The sequence below is a fragment of the Schistocerca gregaria genome, chromosome 4 (assembly GCF_023897955.1).
Source record: "Schistocerca gregaria isolate iqSchGreg1 chromosome 4, iqSchGreg1.2, whole genome shotgun sequence".
Classification (NCBI taxonomy): domain Eukaryota; kingdom Metazoa; phylum Arthropoda; class Insecta; order Orthoptera; family Acrididae; genus Schistocerca; species Schistocerca gregaria.
Genome location: NC_064923.1, coordinates 275,627,607 through 275,642,961, shown reverse-complemented (window position 1 = coordinate 275,642,961; position 15,355 = coordinate 275,627,607). Strand labels below are relative to the sequence as shown.

At 42.7% G+C, this 15,355-nt stretch overlaps 1 protein-coding gene across 2 annotated transcripts in view; it reads left to right on the top strand.

Moving 5' to 3' along the window:
• The window catches only part of LOC126266944 (BCL2/adenovirus E1B 19 kDa protein-interacting protein 3), a 271,746-nt gene that overhangs the window by 95,437 nt on the left and 160,954 nt on the right, over nucleotides 1-15,355 (top strand). For both annotated transcript variants that reach the window (XM_049971647.1, XM_049971646.1), the window contains one exon: nucleotides 3,970-4,138. In XM_049971647.1, the coding sequence (XP_049827604.1) occupies nucleotides 3,970-4,138 (169 nt within the window). The remainder of the gene's footprint in view (nucleotides 1-3,969; nucleotides 4,139-15,355) is intronic.

The window sequence follows — 15,355 nt, the reverse complement described above, 5'->3', positions numbered from 1 at the left end:
TGACAGTGGCACGTAAAGTGCCCTCCGCCACGCACCGTTGGGTGGCTTGCGGAGTATAAATGTATATGGTCTCATTTAAATATACTCGGGTTATCTATAGTCGAGGCGCTGTTCTGTGGCAACGTTTCGACAAATTTCCAGCTCGTCGTCTGCAGGCACTGATTAAGAGTAGGAAAACTGTCAAAACGTTGTCGCAGAAGGCCGTCTTGACTCGACTGATAACCCGAGAATACTTCATCGAAATTTACGAGAAAGCCTGCATTCCCATAATGTAAAGCTTTTATTGCATAGGAGCAGTGTCGTCGACTCTGTAGTCTCTAACACTCAAAGGAGAAAATTAGTTTGTTTGTTGCAGTTCTTGTTATCGCATTATGAAATTGTAAATTACTTTTAATGCAGTCTAGCCTAGGGTTTATGGCATATAATTACATGTAAGCTACTCCATAAAATGAAGCACTGAAATCAGTTTTCTTTTGTTTGACGGGCGTAGTAGGAATCCAAAATACCTTTTTTTCTTTTTTGGATAATAAATCTGGAAGATATCTGCAAGCGTCAGGGCTTTCGCCTGTAGCGAACACTACGACAAATACTACATAGAATGTATAACCTATTATACTAGAAGCTTCCGGTTACATCAGAACTGTGTGTTGTATGTGATGAGGGCGCTGACGGAGCAATTGGCTGGCGTGGCAGCTTGCCATTAAGATAGGCGCGCCCTTATCGCGTCGTAATACACTGGCGTATCGCGGTCAGCGCTTTGTTTGCAGAAGTCTTGAATGCTCCATATCCACGGCTTAATTGTCGGGATGCACCAAATTATTTTTTCTTGCTTTTGCCCGCCCCCATGTGTGCCTTGCAACCTCAAATTACACAACGAGCGCATGTCCCATTTTTGAAGAGCCTAATTACTCCAGTACAAGGAAAGTTTTGTGACGACGCTGAGTTTACACGAAAAGTCTTCTAGTTCCCGTTTGGAGTTTAGAGGATTCCGTCACTAGACAGGGTTTGTCACCGCCTCCACCCGTCGTGTCGCAGTCAGCATCCCCATGTTCACTTGTCCAGCAACGTTACTTTTTTGTTAAAGCTTTCTCATGCCAGCCCCTCTGTTTAGTACTTCGGTGCAATGCAGTTATTTTATCCCTGCCTCAGAACATGTCTGTGGTGCACTTTAGAGGCGCGGATCCAGGGTCCATTTTTGGGAGCTGCGGTGGATGACTGGGAGGGGGGGGGGGGGCGGGCGGTTCGTCGCAGTTCATTGCTTTGTTCTTCTCCTCACCCACCCCCTTCGCTCCCCAGCTCTCACAAACATAACTTGCAGTTAACACTCAGTTCTATCATACAACAGACGACTAAGAATTTAATAATAATAAAAATAACAATACTAACAATAAAAATGAAAATCATGAAAATTATAAACAAAAATTCTGAAGTGAAATCTAGTAATTTTCAGATCAAAAGTGGTGTAAGGCAGGGAGCTAACCTCTCCCCACTAGTCTTTGTGTCCTAGGACAAGTTATAAGGGAATGGAGACTGGCATTAAGAGGTAGCCAACTCAGTGAGAAGATTGCAAAAGGGAACCTAAGAATAGATTGCACAGGATATGCGTACGACCTACCTTTTTCTTCAGCAATGGAGACAGCCACTAGACAAACAGAATTGCTTAAAGAACAAGCTGGAAAAGAAAGTTCTCTTTTGAGAGAACCAAATATGGAAAAATTGAAAGAATTGACAAGTTCAGCTGTTTAGGAGAAGTAATTCAACAGGCATGTCGGAGAAAGAAGCCATTAAAGTTAGATCTAGTAAGTTGCGAACAGTATAATACCACACTGACATATATAGTATCATAAGACATGAATATCCATGAATCCTAAGCTTGCACACTACTATACAATAATTCGCCCAGAAGCAGCAGAATGTTTGCCTCTGAACAAAAGGCGATGATTGAAGCACTGAAGATTGCACAAAGAAAAATAGTAATAAACGTTTTGAGACCAATTAAGAGCAAACAATATAAAAGACGTCATACACACACGGAAAAAATTCCAGTCGTCGTTAGGAAAAGAATAGTTGTCTACGGACACATCCAAAAGAAGAATTCTAGCAGTAATGCAGACTGTTTGCTTACTCCGCGAAATTAAAATTAGATAACACGTGGTGCAAAGAAGTTGAAAGGGACATGAAATCTTAAAATTTCTCAAAGATGCTTGTGAAAGATTACCATTCAGAAAGAAGTTACGGAACTCCAAAGGTACCCATGAAAAACCGAAGAAGAAAGAAAAGAAACGGAGAGAAACGAGAGAAATGTGGCAGTAAGGAGAAACAGTTGGTATAGCCGTAGCCCATAGCAGGTCATACGTGAGAGAATGATGGTGTAAATGTTTCAAAATAGTTTAGCATAATAGCAACAAACTCTCACAAAACTGACAATCATAATTTGGGCCCACATTCCACTGTCAAAGAACTTTATCGAATATCTTTTTTTATAAGACAGTGGACGCTTCTGGGTTTTGTAAAAGCTTTGTCAAAGCTCTTCGACTACGAAATTTAGGGCTCACGCGATTATAAAAGAGCAGTGTTCAACGGTATCAGACGTCCAGTAAGCAGTGAGATTATTGCTATGCTAGCTTTGAAAGATGGTCAGTGCTGCTTTCAGTCGCTTCCGCCTGCGTTTAGGAAGTCAGCCCCTTTTTTCTCGCTTGGTGGAGGGTGCTATCCCTTCTGTCTTCCTTTTTCAGTTTCCTTTAGTTTGCCAGTTTTGCTTGTGTGTGTCGGATTTGTAGTTGTTAGCTAGTGAATATGAGCCCTTACCTGTGTGCAGTGTTACCATTCGGACCGAAACCTGATTCCATGCAGGCATGAACTCCCCCGAGCAACAGTATACTATCTTGCATCAGATGCAGCTTGTAATTTCTGGAATTCATTGTCATTTTTCGAGGCACTGCACTTTTCATGTTACTTGATTATCTGAAATTTGCAAATTGGTATATGTAAAAATGTACTTACTTTTATTATGGGAGGTAGGACGTCAAGCGGACCGACTTAAAGCAGGAGAGGCACCACACGACATTTTAATTTCGACTGTCTATACTTTTACAAATAAATTTATAAAACTTCATCAACGCGACCAGGAAGGATTCAAGATCAAACTCACAGCAATGTAAGTTCAAAAGTATAACAAAATAATTTTTTTACGTGTGAAATTTCATCATTTTTTCACTTACTATTGGCTGCGTTTGTTGCTTTCTTAATAAGAGATTCTTCGATGAATTTTGCACAGCATACAAACCGTACTTACAGGTGTATGAAACCCTAGGATTCATTTAATTAATGAAAAAATGAATGAGCTGTTACATTTTAAACTTCATATTTAGAAAAAAAATCAAATTTTATGGTTCAATATCTCAATTTTTAGCACCGTTTTTAATATATTTGGAAAATTCTAGAGTTTCATAGACCTGTAAGTATGGTTTGTATGCCGTACTAGCTTCATCGAAGAAGCTACCTTACTTATGAAGAAAAGTGTACCTATAGCAACAAATGCAGCCAATGGTAAGTGAACAAAAGGCGAAATATGAATGTAAAAACAATATTATTTTGTTACATTTTTGAACTTCCACTGCTATGAGCGTGAACCCTGAACCCTTCTTGGTCATGCTGACAAAGTTTTAAGAATTTATTTGTGAAAGTATAGGCAGTGGAAATTAAAATGTCCGGAGGGTGTAAACATCCTCTCGGTTATGCACCTGGTATTTGCTGTATGTGTCTTCAATTTTGCATGATATTTGATAATAGCTTCATGGTGTGTGTGTGTGTGTGTGTGTGTGTGTGTGTGTGTGTGTGTGTGTGTGTGTGTGTGTGTGTGTCACAACAACTCGCTGATGCCACAGAATACAATGTTGTCAGACTCGGAGCAGCTGGGCTCTGCTGTGAGGCGCTATCACAGTGTGTGTTGTGGCTGCGGTGTTGCAGAATCGTGGGTGGAGCTCGGCAGCGAGCGGGAGCGAGACCGCGTGACGCCGCTGCCCTTCAGCTCTGGCGAGGAGTACCTGCGGCTGCTGCGAGAGGCGCAGCGCGAGTCAAACCAGTCTTCGGCGCGCGTCTCGCTCGCTTCCTCACGCCGGGACACGCCTCGCGACAGGTCAGCCGCTCCCAGGCAGCGTTCGCGCTGCTCGCGTCTGCTCCCTCTAACGCCCTAAAACACTTCACTGCGGAATAAAAACAGCAAGTTGCTCAAGCATGTGCATTTCCTTTTGCTGTGTGTTCGATGAAGAAGGGCAATCCAACTGTTTTGTCTTTCATCAACGTACCCCACACATTCAGCTTTTCGCTATCTCTGATATATTCCCTAAAATTGTGGGACATTGTCGAAGCCCAGATGCGAATGTTGTGCCGTTAACCTGGTTCACTCGTCAGAGACGACGGCATACGCAGGGTCTTTTAAAAAAGACTTCATGAGACGCCCTGCTAAACCCGCAGGACAGGACAGGTTGTTGGAATTGTGGAAAGAGGCCAAAAGAGCACAGTCAATTACACTCGAACACATACAATTTTATTTGACCTAACATTACTATAGAAGTTCTTGAACTTACAAGGAGACGCAATGAGTGGGGTCGGGGATTTGTCCGAAATTTTGTGTGGTGAAAGAGAACACGTAACTTCTCACGTGGTTAAAATATTAGGACGCACTACCCGGGAAATCCCGGGAAAAATCGATCCAAAGTTTCTTAGATACCTTATGAGTGGAAAAAGTTAATCCATTGCCGAGCCATCGTCTGGCCTAGATGTTTGGGGCTCGGACTCTTACGCCAGAGGTCTCTGGTTCTATTCCTCCTGTGTCATCTTTTTTCTTCTACTTCATTTTCTTTTGTAATTCCACCAATTATTCAGAAAGTTTCCCAAACCTACATTATCTTTAACAAATTAGTAACATTATGGAATAAAAATTTTCTTTTTGTCCAACCAATTCATGGCGGTGGGTTTTCCATTTTTCATTGTAAAGTATATAAGGAGAATCATTCTGTTTTTAATCAGAATAACAAATTCGAGTGGGAAACATTCAATTTTTATTCACATAATAATCAAGAACCGCAGTGGTAATTATCGTAAAAACAAGCAAAGCAATAATTTTTGCGACATCTTGAGCAACATATAAAAGCGGATGTTTTACAATCACAGGGCGTTTGCAATAAATCTGTACAAAAATATGCCCCATTTAAATTTTCGTAAATGTTTAGAATTTCTGATAATTTTGAGCCAAACCAGACGTATTGAATCATGTCTCGGAATATTGGTGACGATAACTGATGGTCAATTACAGAATGAATTTCTATACAGTCTTCCCGGGAATTAATTTCACGATTCTCTTGTAACAATGCGCTTCAATTTTGCAAGCAACAGAAGGGAAAAAGTGGCGGAGGAGGAATCGAACCATAGTCCTCTGGCGTAAGGGTCCGACCGCTACCCATTTAGGCCAGACGGCGGCTCGGCAATGGACTAGTTAGTATTTTATACTCATAAGGCACCTGAGAAACTTTGGATCGATTATTCTCGTGATTTTCCGAGTAGTGCCTCCTAATATTTTAACCACGTGAGGTTCACCACACAAAATTTCGGAAAAATCCCGGACCCCACGGTCGTGCCGTCTCATCGTTAGTTATCGGCTGAATACGTCACACTATCTTATTCCTTAAGGGAACAACCACTTTAATTTAAAAAAGGCTAAAAACCATTAACTCGAAATTCAGACGGCAAGGAGAATATTTGGAACTCATCATTGAGGAGCACGCGTAGGGATTCAGTTTTCTGTCGTCTCCTAATTGGACATACGCGGTTGACCCACAGCTATCTCCTTCGCCGTGGGAGCCCGCCCAAGTGTCGCTGTGATGCAGGCTGACAGTGGTCCATCTTCTGATGGACTGTCCCCTTTTAGCCCCTTTGCGACAGTCCTTTAATTTACCAGCTTTACTTCCGTCAATTCTAGGTGACGATGCCTCTATAGCTGATTCAGTTTTACTTTTTATCCGTGCAGCTGGGTTTTATCACTCACTCTGGTGTGGGCGCTCTCTCATGATTTCTCAGGCTACACCCACTCCCACGACTTTAAATTGTGACGTGGATACCAAAATATTGTCTTTTATGGTAACAAGTTGTGTTGGTACCTCTATCAACGCTTTCCAGCTCGACGTTCTTCGTTTTTAGTTAAGTGGTTGACCTTTTACCTGATCCGTCAACCACTGTAATCTTATTTTACTCTAGTCAAATATTTGCTCTGCTCCTTTTAAGTGTCCTCTATTTTGTGTTATTCCCTCCCTATGGGTGCAGAGGTTCCGCTTTTACTGTATAGGCCTTTTACAAATATGTCTGTTTCGACCAGGGGACTGATGACTTCGATGTTTAGTCCCCATCAAATCCCAAAACCAACTAAGGAGAATATTTAGAAGCCAGGTCTCACGTTAAGTAAGTTCTATAATCTGGCTGAAGGCCCAAAAATCTAACACTTAAAAAGCAACAACCTTAAATTATGGCGGCTGAAGACTCTTGATTTAAGACTCAAGATAAAATTAAATAAACACAAGGCAGAAGGCCTTATCTGTAGTTAGGCTGAAGACCCATGACTTAAAACACTAAAAACAATTTAATTCAAAATCATTAGCTATGACCAATACAAATACACACAACAGAAAATAAGAAAAGGCAGTGCAGCTAACGGCGCAGCACTTAAAATAATAACGTTAACTTAGATGAGACAGGCAGTCGGCCCAAATATTCTCGATCCGACGACAACCCAACCAACAGATAGTCAACGGACCCACTGTCAAGGTAACTTGTGCTCACTCGACCAGCACACAACCGAATGCAAAACGTAAAAGGCACGGACGCCCACAACCAAGCATACATTAAGCTTTCAAACTACACACCGTGCTGGATAGACACAACACGGTAAAGAAAGGACACCTTGAATTTACGTCAACGGCCAGGGCAGGTAACAGGAACGTTAACGGCCACAAGGCAGAAAATTCCTCTGGTGCACTTAAATAGCAAATCCCACACACACTCATTGCATAAAGACAGACAGTGGGCCGGGCCAAACTACGCCCCGCGCAGATTTCCTCGCTGCTCCACGCCAACCGACCGACTCACACATCAGCACTGAGACAGCACTAAAATAACTGGGCAGTCGACATCACAAGCTACACACAGTTTCACGAACACTTGCACGAAAGACTAGACAATACTAACGGTAGCGACTGTGCAATAAAAAGGACGAATAAAGAGTCAGGACACGCAGGCAACCCATAAGTGATCGCCGGCCAACATACACGTCGACCGACAAGAAGACTGACTACCAACTAAGGTGGTCGGCACTCAAGTGATATGTATCTGCAACCGTCGGGCGAGTCATGGCTGTCCCGGACCACACTGCAGCCGCGCGCCGGCTGAACATCTGCCGCGTCCTAAGTCAAACACTGCCAGGTCCGAACTGCACTGCTAGCGCCTCCCAATTCACTAGCAGATCCGAAGTAACTCCGGACACACGACAACCGGGAATAAATAGCAGTCAGCAACGACAATACGCCAGGGCTTATATCGAAAAGAGCCGCTGCTGTCACTCACGGGCAGGCAAGGCGGCAAATCTGTGACACCAGTAATTGAAAGTAAGATAACGAGGTGGTAGTACAGTAAAAACAGGCTCACTTTGCAACTTTGAAAATTCTTATAAATTAATTCGTAGCACCTACACAAGATATTGTAGTGTCAATTTGTAGGGAAATACATAAAGTTTTGTCTCGCATAGTTCCCTAGAGGCGAATTGCACCGTAAGGAGCGCTAGCGGCAGTTGCGATAAAGATGGCTGCCTTCGCTGCACCCGTGCGTGCTAGCTGTGTTTTTTTGTTTGAAGAATCAGTCGGCGACAACAGTTCAGCGTCATTTCCGTAACACGTACACTAAAGATCCTCCCAATAGGCCTAAAATTTGTGAGGCATAGATGTTATGTCTGAATGTGGCTGAGATGGTCCAAACTGCCAGTCGGTAAAGATAACTCTTTGTGTGGGGGAAAAACCGCAATAACAGTTAAACAGTTTAACTGTTTAAGCAATTTAGCTCTTCTATAGACTGAAATCTACTTGGTTTATAGACATTCAATAGGGATAACGCTACAGGTCGACGACAGGGTATGATACAGGGTTCTATCGTATAAAGGTTATTTATCTTAATTTTCTAAATTCACCATTAACACTACATAGAGATAAATTATTAATTCAAAATTGCGCCTTTTTTTTACGTATTATAGTTAGGACAGAACAATAATTCAGCATCTCACACATCGAAAACATCACGAATAAATGGCATAGTACATGTAAAATACTCATGAAAATGGGAGTCATTTCCCGAAACTCCTCGTGGAAAATAATAAAGAAAATCGCGGCTGGTGCCAGAAGGTACATTATAAACATCTGTAGTAAGTTAAGCGTTTAGACTGAGTTAGAAAAAGAAACAATGCTTGATACATTTATCGTAGGTTTTAGCGCAGTGAATAATTGGTGATGGCTTTACATACAAATGTGCTCTTTTTTTTTAATGTGTTGTACCGACGTGGCATTATTTCATACTGCCGTTTCAAATGCATAACTAAGCACTGTTTGTTGTTCGCGGAATTTCGTCTATAAATAACCGCATTTAATCCGTACAACGTTGGACTCGTGAACATTCCCAGCTTGCCTGCGTCAAGCAACAAAGCAGTTTGCAATTACGCAGACCAAATGTGTATTGGAAAGAAGGGAGATAAACTTGTCGGATAAAATGTTTTCTGTGGTCCATGAAACGACGCTATAAAAATCGCTGAATTATTCAACGTGCTGCCGAGCGCGACATGGAACCAAAACACAGAAACGTGTACCATTATTTAGTTCGTAACGTTTGTCACCGAGTGATATGGCCAGCTAATTGCCTGCGCCGGGAAAGTTTTAACGTCCATTAGCGAGCCCTTTCGTGACGGCGTAGTTCTCGAGCTAACGTTAACGTCGGAAGAGTTAGTCACAGAGAAGCGATGACTTAATGCAGCACGTAAACAGTGGATCGCTCATCGCGCCCCAGGAAGTTCCCGAAGGCAAGTGGCGTACAGCACGGCACATACACACACCACATAGACAACTGTACCTTATTGAAATGAGCTACGTAACGGCACGGTATCTATCGGGCACCTGTTGTACTATGGAGGTCGTCACAACTTGGATGCCTTATGGCAGCACATTTTCCGACCGTTACTTAGCATTCTGGTTTGAGGAGACATAGTGGGTTTGATACCTGCTTCTCAAGATGAATGAACTGCACCTGTTGCAGGCGAACTGAGTCCGTTTTCAGCTTTCGCTTGCTTCAGTAAATTCTGAAACGTAAAATAACATGCTCATCAATCTGCATAATTAGAGCGCAGTTTTCGATTCGTCGTATATTGAGGAAAAAAGATGCATAAACAACCTAGCTCCCTTAAAAAGGTGCAGGACTGAATTAAGAAAATTCAGTGAAAAGCTCATGACAATTCAAAGTGTGTGCACACCGGCATCGTAACCTGGGTTTCCTACTTAAGACTAGCAGGCGCATTATCCATTACGCTGAACCAATAATACTCCCCCACCCCCGATTCTTTAAGGAATAGAATTTTGCAGATACATGCAGTGTTATAAATGGATACTGTCTGCGATTGGAGTTAGCAGTAAAGAGCTAATAAATTAAAACGTAATGTCTCATGGTGAATTACAGCATGAACAGGAGAAATGCAAGTAATAAACTTTTGTCAGCTTCATTTCTTTGTGTATATCGTCAGCGAGAAAAAGTTACGAAAATGTTTGAAATTATAAGTACGCTTGATGTCACTAGTTGCTCTCATTCCCAAATACTGAATGAGTAAAGTCTGAGTAATTGCGCTCTGAGAGTTGCTCTGTCTCAAGATAAAGTAAACGGATTCTAAGTTTAATATTTATTATTGTAAGCCTTTAACGTAAGATTATACCATTTACTGAGTAGATGAAAGCATTTTACATTTTCAAATTCGATCATTAATTACATGAAATAAAATAATTTAATGAAACTTACTGGCAAATTAAAACTGTGTGCCGGACCGAGACTCGAACTAGGGACCTCTGCCTTTCGCGGGCAAGTGCTCCTTTCTTTCAGGACTGCTAGTTCTACAGGTCCGCTGGAGAGCTTCTGTAAAGTTTGGAAGGTAGGAGACGAGGTACTGGCAGAAGTAAAGCTGTGAGGACGGGGCGTGAGTCGTGCTTCGGTAGCTGTCGGTAGAGCACTTGCCCGCGGAAGGCAAAGGTCCCGAGTTCGAGTGTCGGTCCGGCACACAGTTTTAATCTGACAGGAAGTTTCATATCAGCGCACACTTCGCTGCAGAGTGAAAATCTCATTTTGAAAATAATTTGATGTCCCTGTAGTAGGTAGGCAATCTGCAAATGGGACGGGTTGACAGTTTTAGCCGTTTACTTACATAGAAGAGCACATCTCCAGGCCTGACGAAAGCTCTGATCGTCGCCAACGTTTCCACCATTGATTTTCAAGCAGAACTACCAGCGGCCATAAAGTATGTTGACTATCACACTATCACTGTTGAGGGAACGGAGTCTGTGGATTACCGCGGCTTACACTGCCACAACGGATGTGAGCTCACTGGCTAACCCCCACCCCCATCAGAAAAGAGCACACTGGTAGTATCGGAGCGTTGTGCGTTGTGCAAAATTGCTACCAGCTAATCGTGTATGTGTCCACATTTGAGGTAAGTTGTGGCGGTGAAGCGGAGTATCTATGCCAGCCGATTGTACGGAATCAGTGCAGGGAGATAGGTCGAAGTGGAAAAGTAGCACAATGGCAGAGAGGAGCTATAGTGTTTGGATGTGCCCATGCACTAACAGGAATTGCCTCGCAGCTGTACATGCAACAGCACTTTGCCAAAAACCACAGGAAATGAACAGGCCGTGTCAGGAGGCGTGTAATGTGCTTTTTGCCTCATTCCAAACGATGCGGGCGCAGTGGTTAACACACTGGACTCGCATTCCTGAGGACGACGGTTCAATCCCGCGTGATTTCCCTAAATCGCTTCAGGCAAATGTCGGGATGGTTCCTCTGAAAGGGCACGGCCGACTTCCTTCCTCATCCTTCCCTAATCCGATGAGACCGATGACCTCGCAGTTTGGTCTCCCACTCCCCCCCAAGATAAATAAATCAACCAACCAACCAAACGATGCGAAGCACAGTGTGTGCCGACGGTCGATGAGACATTCAGTCCGCGGTGCGTGGGGTGTGTAATTGAGGTTGGAGATGGGTCTGTTCGGAGGATGTTATTGAACTAGGACTTAAACCCACTCCTTCAGCTAACTGTGAATATAAGCCGGGATGGTCAAGTGTTGTCCTTTCTTACATTTTCATGATGTGGCCAGAATGTCGGCAGCCGTACTGACAGGGCTGCACTCAAATGTTCTGGTCTAACAATCAGGCACGCCATGGTATCTGCCCCCGGTAAATAGGCGTCTATCACGAGAAAGTCTACTAACAAAGTTTCAAGAACCAGTTTTAAATGACGATTCCAGAAACAAACCATCCCATTGGGATCATAAGATCAGAATAATTACAGCACGCTTAAAGGCATTCATTCTTTCCGCGCTCCGTACGTGAATGAAACGGGAAGAAACCCTAATAACTGGTACAGTGGGACATACCCTCTGCTGTGAACATAGCGGTGGTTTGTAGGGTATGGATGAAAATTTAGATGTAGAAATCACCCGATCGTAACCTCATAGAAAATTTCTTGGACTATTCGTGACACTAAATAAAATACAGCTATCGACATATTTGCAATTACCGGCTCTACGATATCTATCATCAGTCAGCGACGTCATCTGGATATCGTTGAAGAAATTTGTAGATACTCGTACTTGCCAAATTGAGCGTGACGTCTCGTGTGGAGTAAAAATCATTTTGTCTGGTGTGCTTAAATTAAATGTGCACAAAATTGTCCCAAGATAATCATTACGCTGCATCTTCAGCATATCTCAATGGTTAGCCCTAATCTCATGTCATTGCATATACATCGATGGATTTAATTTATTCCGCTATATAATTTGAGTATAATTAGCACGATAAGGAGTCATTCGAGTAAAGAGATACAGATGGAAAGTCTGTCCTTGTCTATCCTTCATACTGCCGGATTGACTGATCGTTATAGAACGAATTTTTGGCGGCCTTGCATTTTCAAGTAAGATAATTGAAAATGGAAGAAGCAAGGAAGGTATTAAAGAAAGAATTAGATAAGCAAATGCAATATTCATGAATGAAAGAAAAGTGGTTTGTTCAAATAGCTTATTTATCGAAGTGAGGACAAGGGTGATTAAAGTCTGTATTTGGAGCGCAGCACTGTACGGCTGAGAGACATGAACAATAGGCAAAAATGAAACGAAATATCTTCAAGCATTTTGAGATATGGTGTTGGAGACACTTGTTAGATTAAGTGGACAGATAAAAATGTCAACCAGGAAGTGCTGTAAAGAACTGGTGAAAAAGGTCAATCCGGAGAAAAATAGTGAAGACGTGAATCGACTGTCACATGAGTCACATAAGATTCCTTGTAAATATCCTAGAAGGAACATGAGAAGAAAGATCGTCAGAAGAAGAGCGCGGCTGGTATTATTAAAAACAAGCTATACACACTGAAAGATTCTTAGTTTTACAGAAGTGAAGTATTACAATTGGAATAGATCTATCAGATAGCTGCTTATAATGATTAATCTTTGTTCACGGCAGACTGTTTCGGCCGTTATCGCCATTGCCCTGTACGTCCAAATTGATGTGACGTCGCCATTGCATCGTAAGTCGAACTGTCAAACTGTTACACCGTAATTAACATTTTATTTTTAACATATTTACGATCTTATTAAAACAGTGATAGCTATGAGACAGTTAACAAACGACGCAATATGGACGTCACATCAATCTAGACGTACTTGACAACGGCGGTAAAGAACGAAAGTCTGTCGTGAATAAAGGTTAATTACTATAAACAGCTATGTGGTGCGCCTGTTCTAATAATGTCGTTATCACACATATACTGCTGGCCCTGAAGAAGAAGTGGAGCAGTTATCTTCTATTAGCTCGATGTGGCCTGGTGCTAGCCAGACGTGGTGGTAAGGTAAAAGGAAAGGATGCAACCCGGTGCTAGTACAAAGTCTATATGTACCGTTTAGCATCAATCTTATCACAGTAAACAATGTTACATGCTCTCATTTGCTTGGGACACGGCGGAGAGATCAGAAATTTAATCCAGAACATTGGCGCAGAGACTGGTGATTATGAACTTAGCGCCACCACATTTCCTTCCCTAGCCGGCAGTGAAACTTTGATCCACCATCAAGATCCTATGTGGTTTACCTCAGATTCGAGCGCCACCGCAGAGGCATACGTCAGCGTCATTATCTGCTGAGGCAAGTGGCTACAGTAGTTGCTCAGAGATGGAGCCTTGCAAGGATAGACCAGCGTGTAGAGCTGCATCAAACCAGTCATCGAATTGAAGAGGAAGGAGGAGGAGTTATGCTAATTTTAGTCTTAATACTAATAATGGGGAAAATTTTTTTGTTCCTTCTTGTGTGGCAATTACAAGAAGCGATTTAAATTTTCGAATTTCCAACTGATGTACTGTTCTAGTAATACCCTGGTGAAGCAGGTGGGGTTGAATTTTTTCCTATCAATAAATCCTACGAATGTGTCTCGATTTTTCTTTAGTTCTGCTTCCATTATCTACCGCAACGTCAGAAGAGCCTCTCGTACCGTTACCATTCCTATAGACAAAGTGATTGTCATCTAGCAGACCTTAAGTATTTCATTCCATTCTTCCGTATGTTCTTGTCTGCAGCTTGAGTGCGTGAGCTGCTACGCTAATTGTGGGACAATTTCCGCACTTGGTAGCTCTTGCAATCTTCGGAACTGTGTGGATGATACTTTTGTGGACGGTATGTATAGACGGTTTTTTCCCCGGAAGTATGATGGTATATCGCCACTCTCATACATTCTACACACCAACGTAAATAGTGGCTTTGTTGCCACTTCCCTCAAATATTTCAGAAATTCCGATGGAATGTCGTCTATTCGTTTTGCCTCATCTGATTTAAAGTCTTCCAAAGCTCTTAAAATTTCTGACTTTATAGTACTGGATCCCCTTTCTCTTCTATATAGACTCCTGTTTCGTCTATCACATAATCACACAGGTCTTCCCCTAACAGAGACCTTCAGTGTACTCTTTCCACCTATCCGCCATATCCTCTGCATTTTAATAGTAGAATTTCCATTGCACTGTTACCTTCCTTGCTCTTAATGTCACCAAAGGTTTTCTAATTTGTCTGTGTGCTGAGACAGGCCTTCCGACATTCTCTGCTTTCTCGAGTTCTCCAGATTTCTCATGCAACAATTTCGCCTCAGCTGCCCTGCATTTCTTATTTATTTCATTCCTAAGTATTTCTGTATGCCTGAAATTTCGCTGAACACACACTACTGGGAATTAAAATTGTTACACCAAGAAGAAATGTAGATGATAAACGGTTATTCATTGGACAAATATATTACACTAGAACAGACATGTGATTACATTTTGACGCAATTTGAATGCATAGATCCTGAGAAATCAGTACCTAGAACAGCCACCTCTGGGCGTAATAACTGTCTTGATACGCCTGGGCATTGAGTCAGAGCTTGGATGGCTTGGACAGGCACAGCTGCCCATGCAGCTTCAACACGATACCACAGTTCATATAGAGTAGTGACAGGTGTATTGTGATGAGCCAGTGGCTCGGTCGCCGTTGACCAGACGTTTTCAATTGAGCATTATCCTGCTGAAATGTAGGGTTTCGCAGGGATCGAATGAAGGATAGAGCCACGGGTCGTAACACATCCGAAATGTAACGTCCACTGTTCAAAGTGCCGTCAATACAAACGAGGTGACAGACGTGTAACCAGTGGCACCCCATACCATCACGCTGGGTGATACGCCAGTATGGCGATGACGAATACACGCTTCCAATGTGCGTTCACCGCGATATCGCCAAACACGGATGCGACCACCATGATGCTGTACACAGAACCTGGCTTCATCCGAAAAAATGACGTTTTGCCATTCGTGCACCCAGGTTCGTCGTTGAGTACACCATCGCAGGCGCTCCTGTCTGTGATGCAGCGGCAAGGGTAACCGCAGCCATGGTCTCAGAGCTGAGTCCATGCTGCTGCAAACGTCGTCGAACTGTTGGTGCAGATGGTTGATGTCTCGCAAAAGTCCCAATCTGTTGACTCAGGGATCGAGACGTGGCTGCAACGA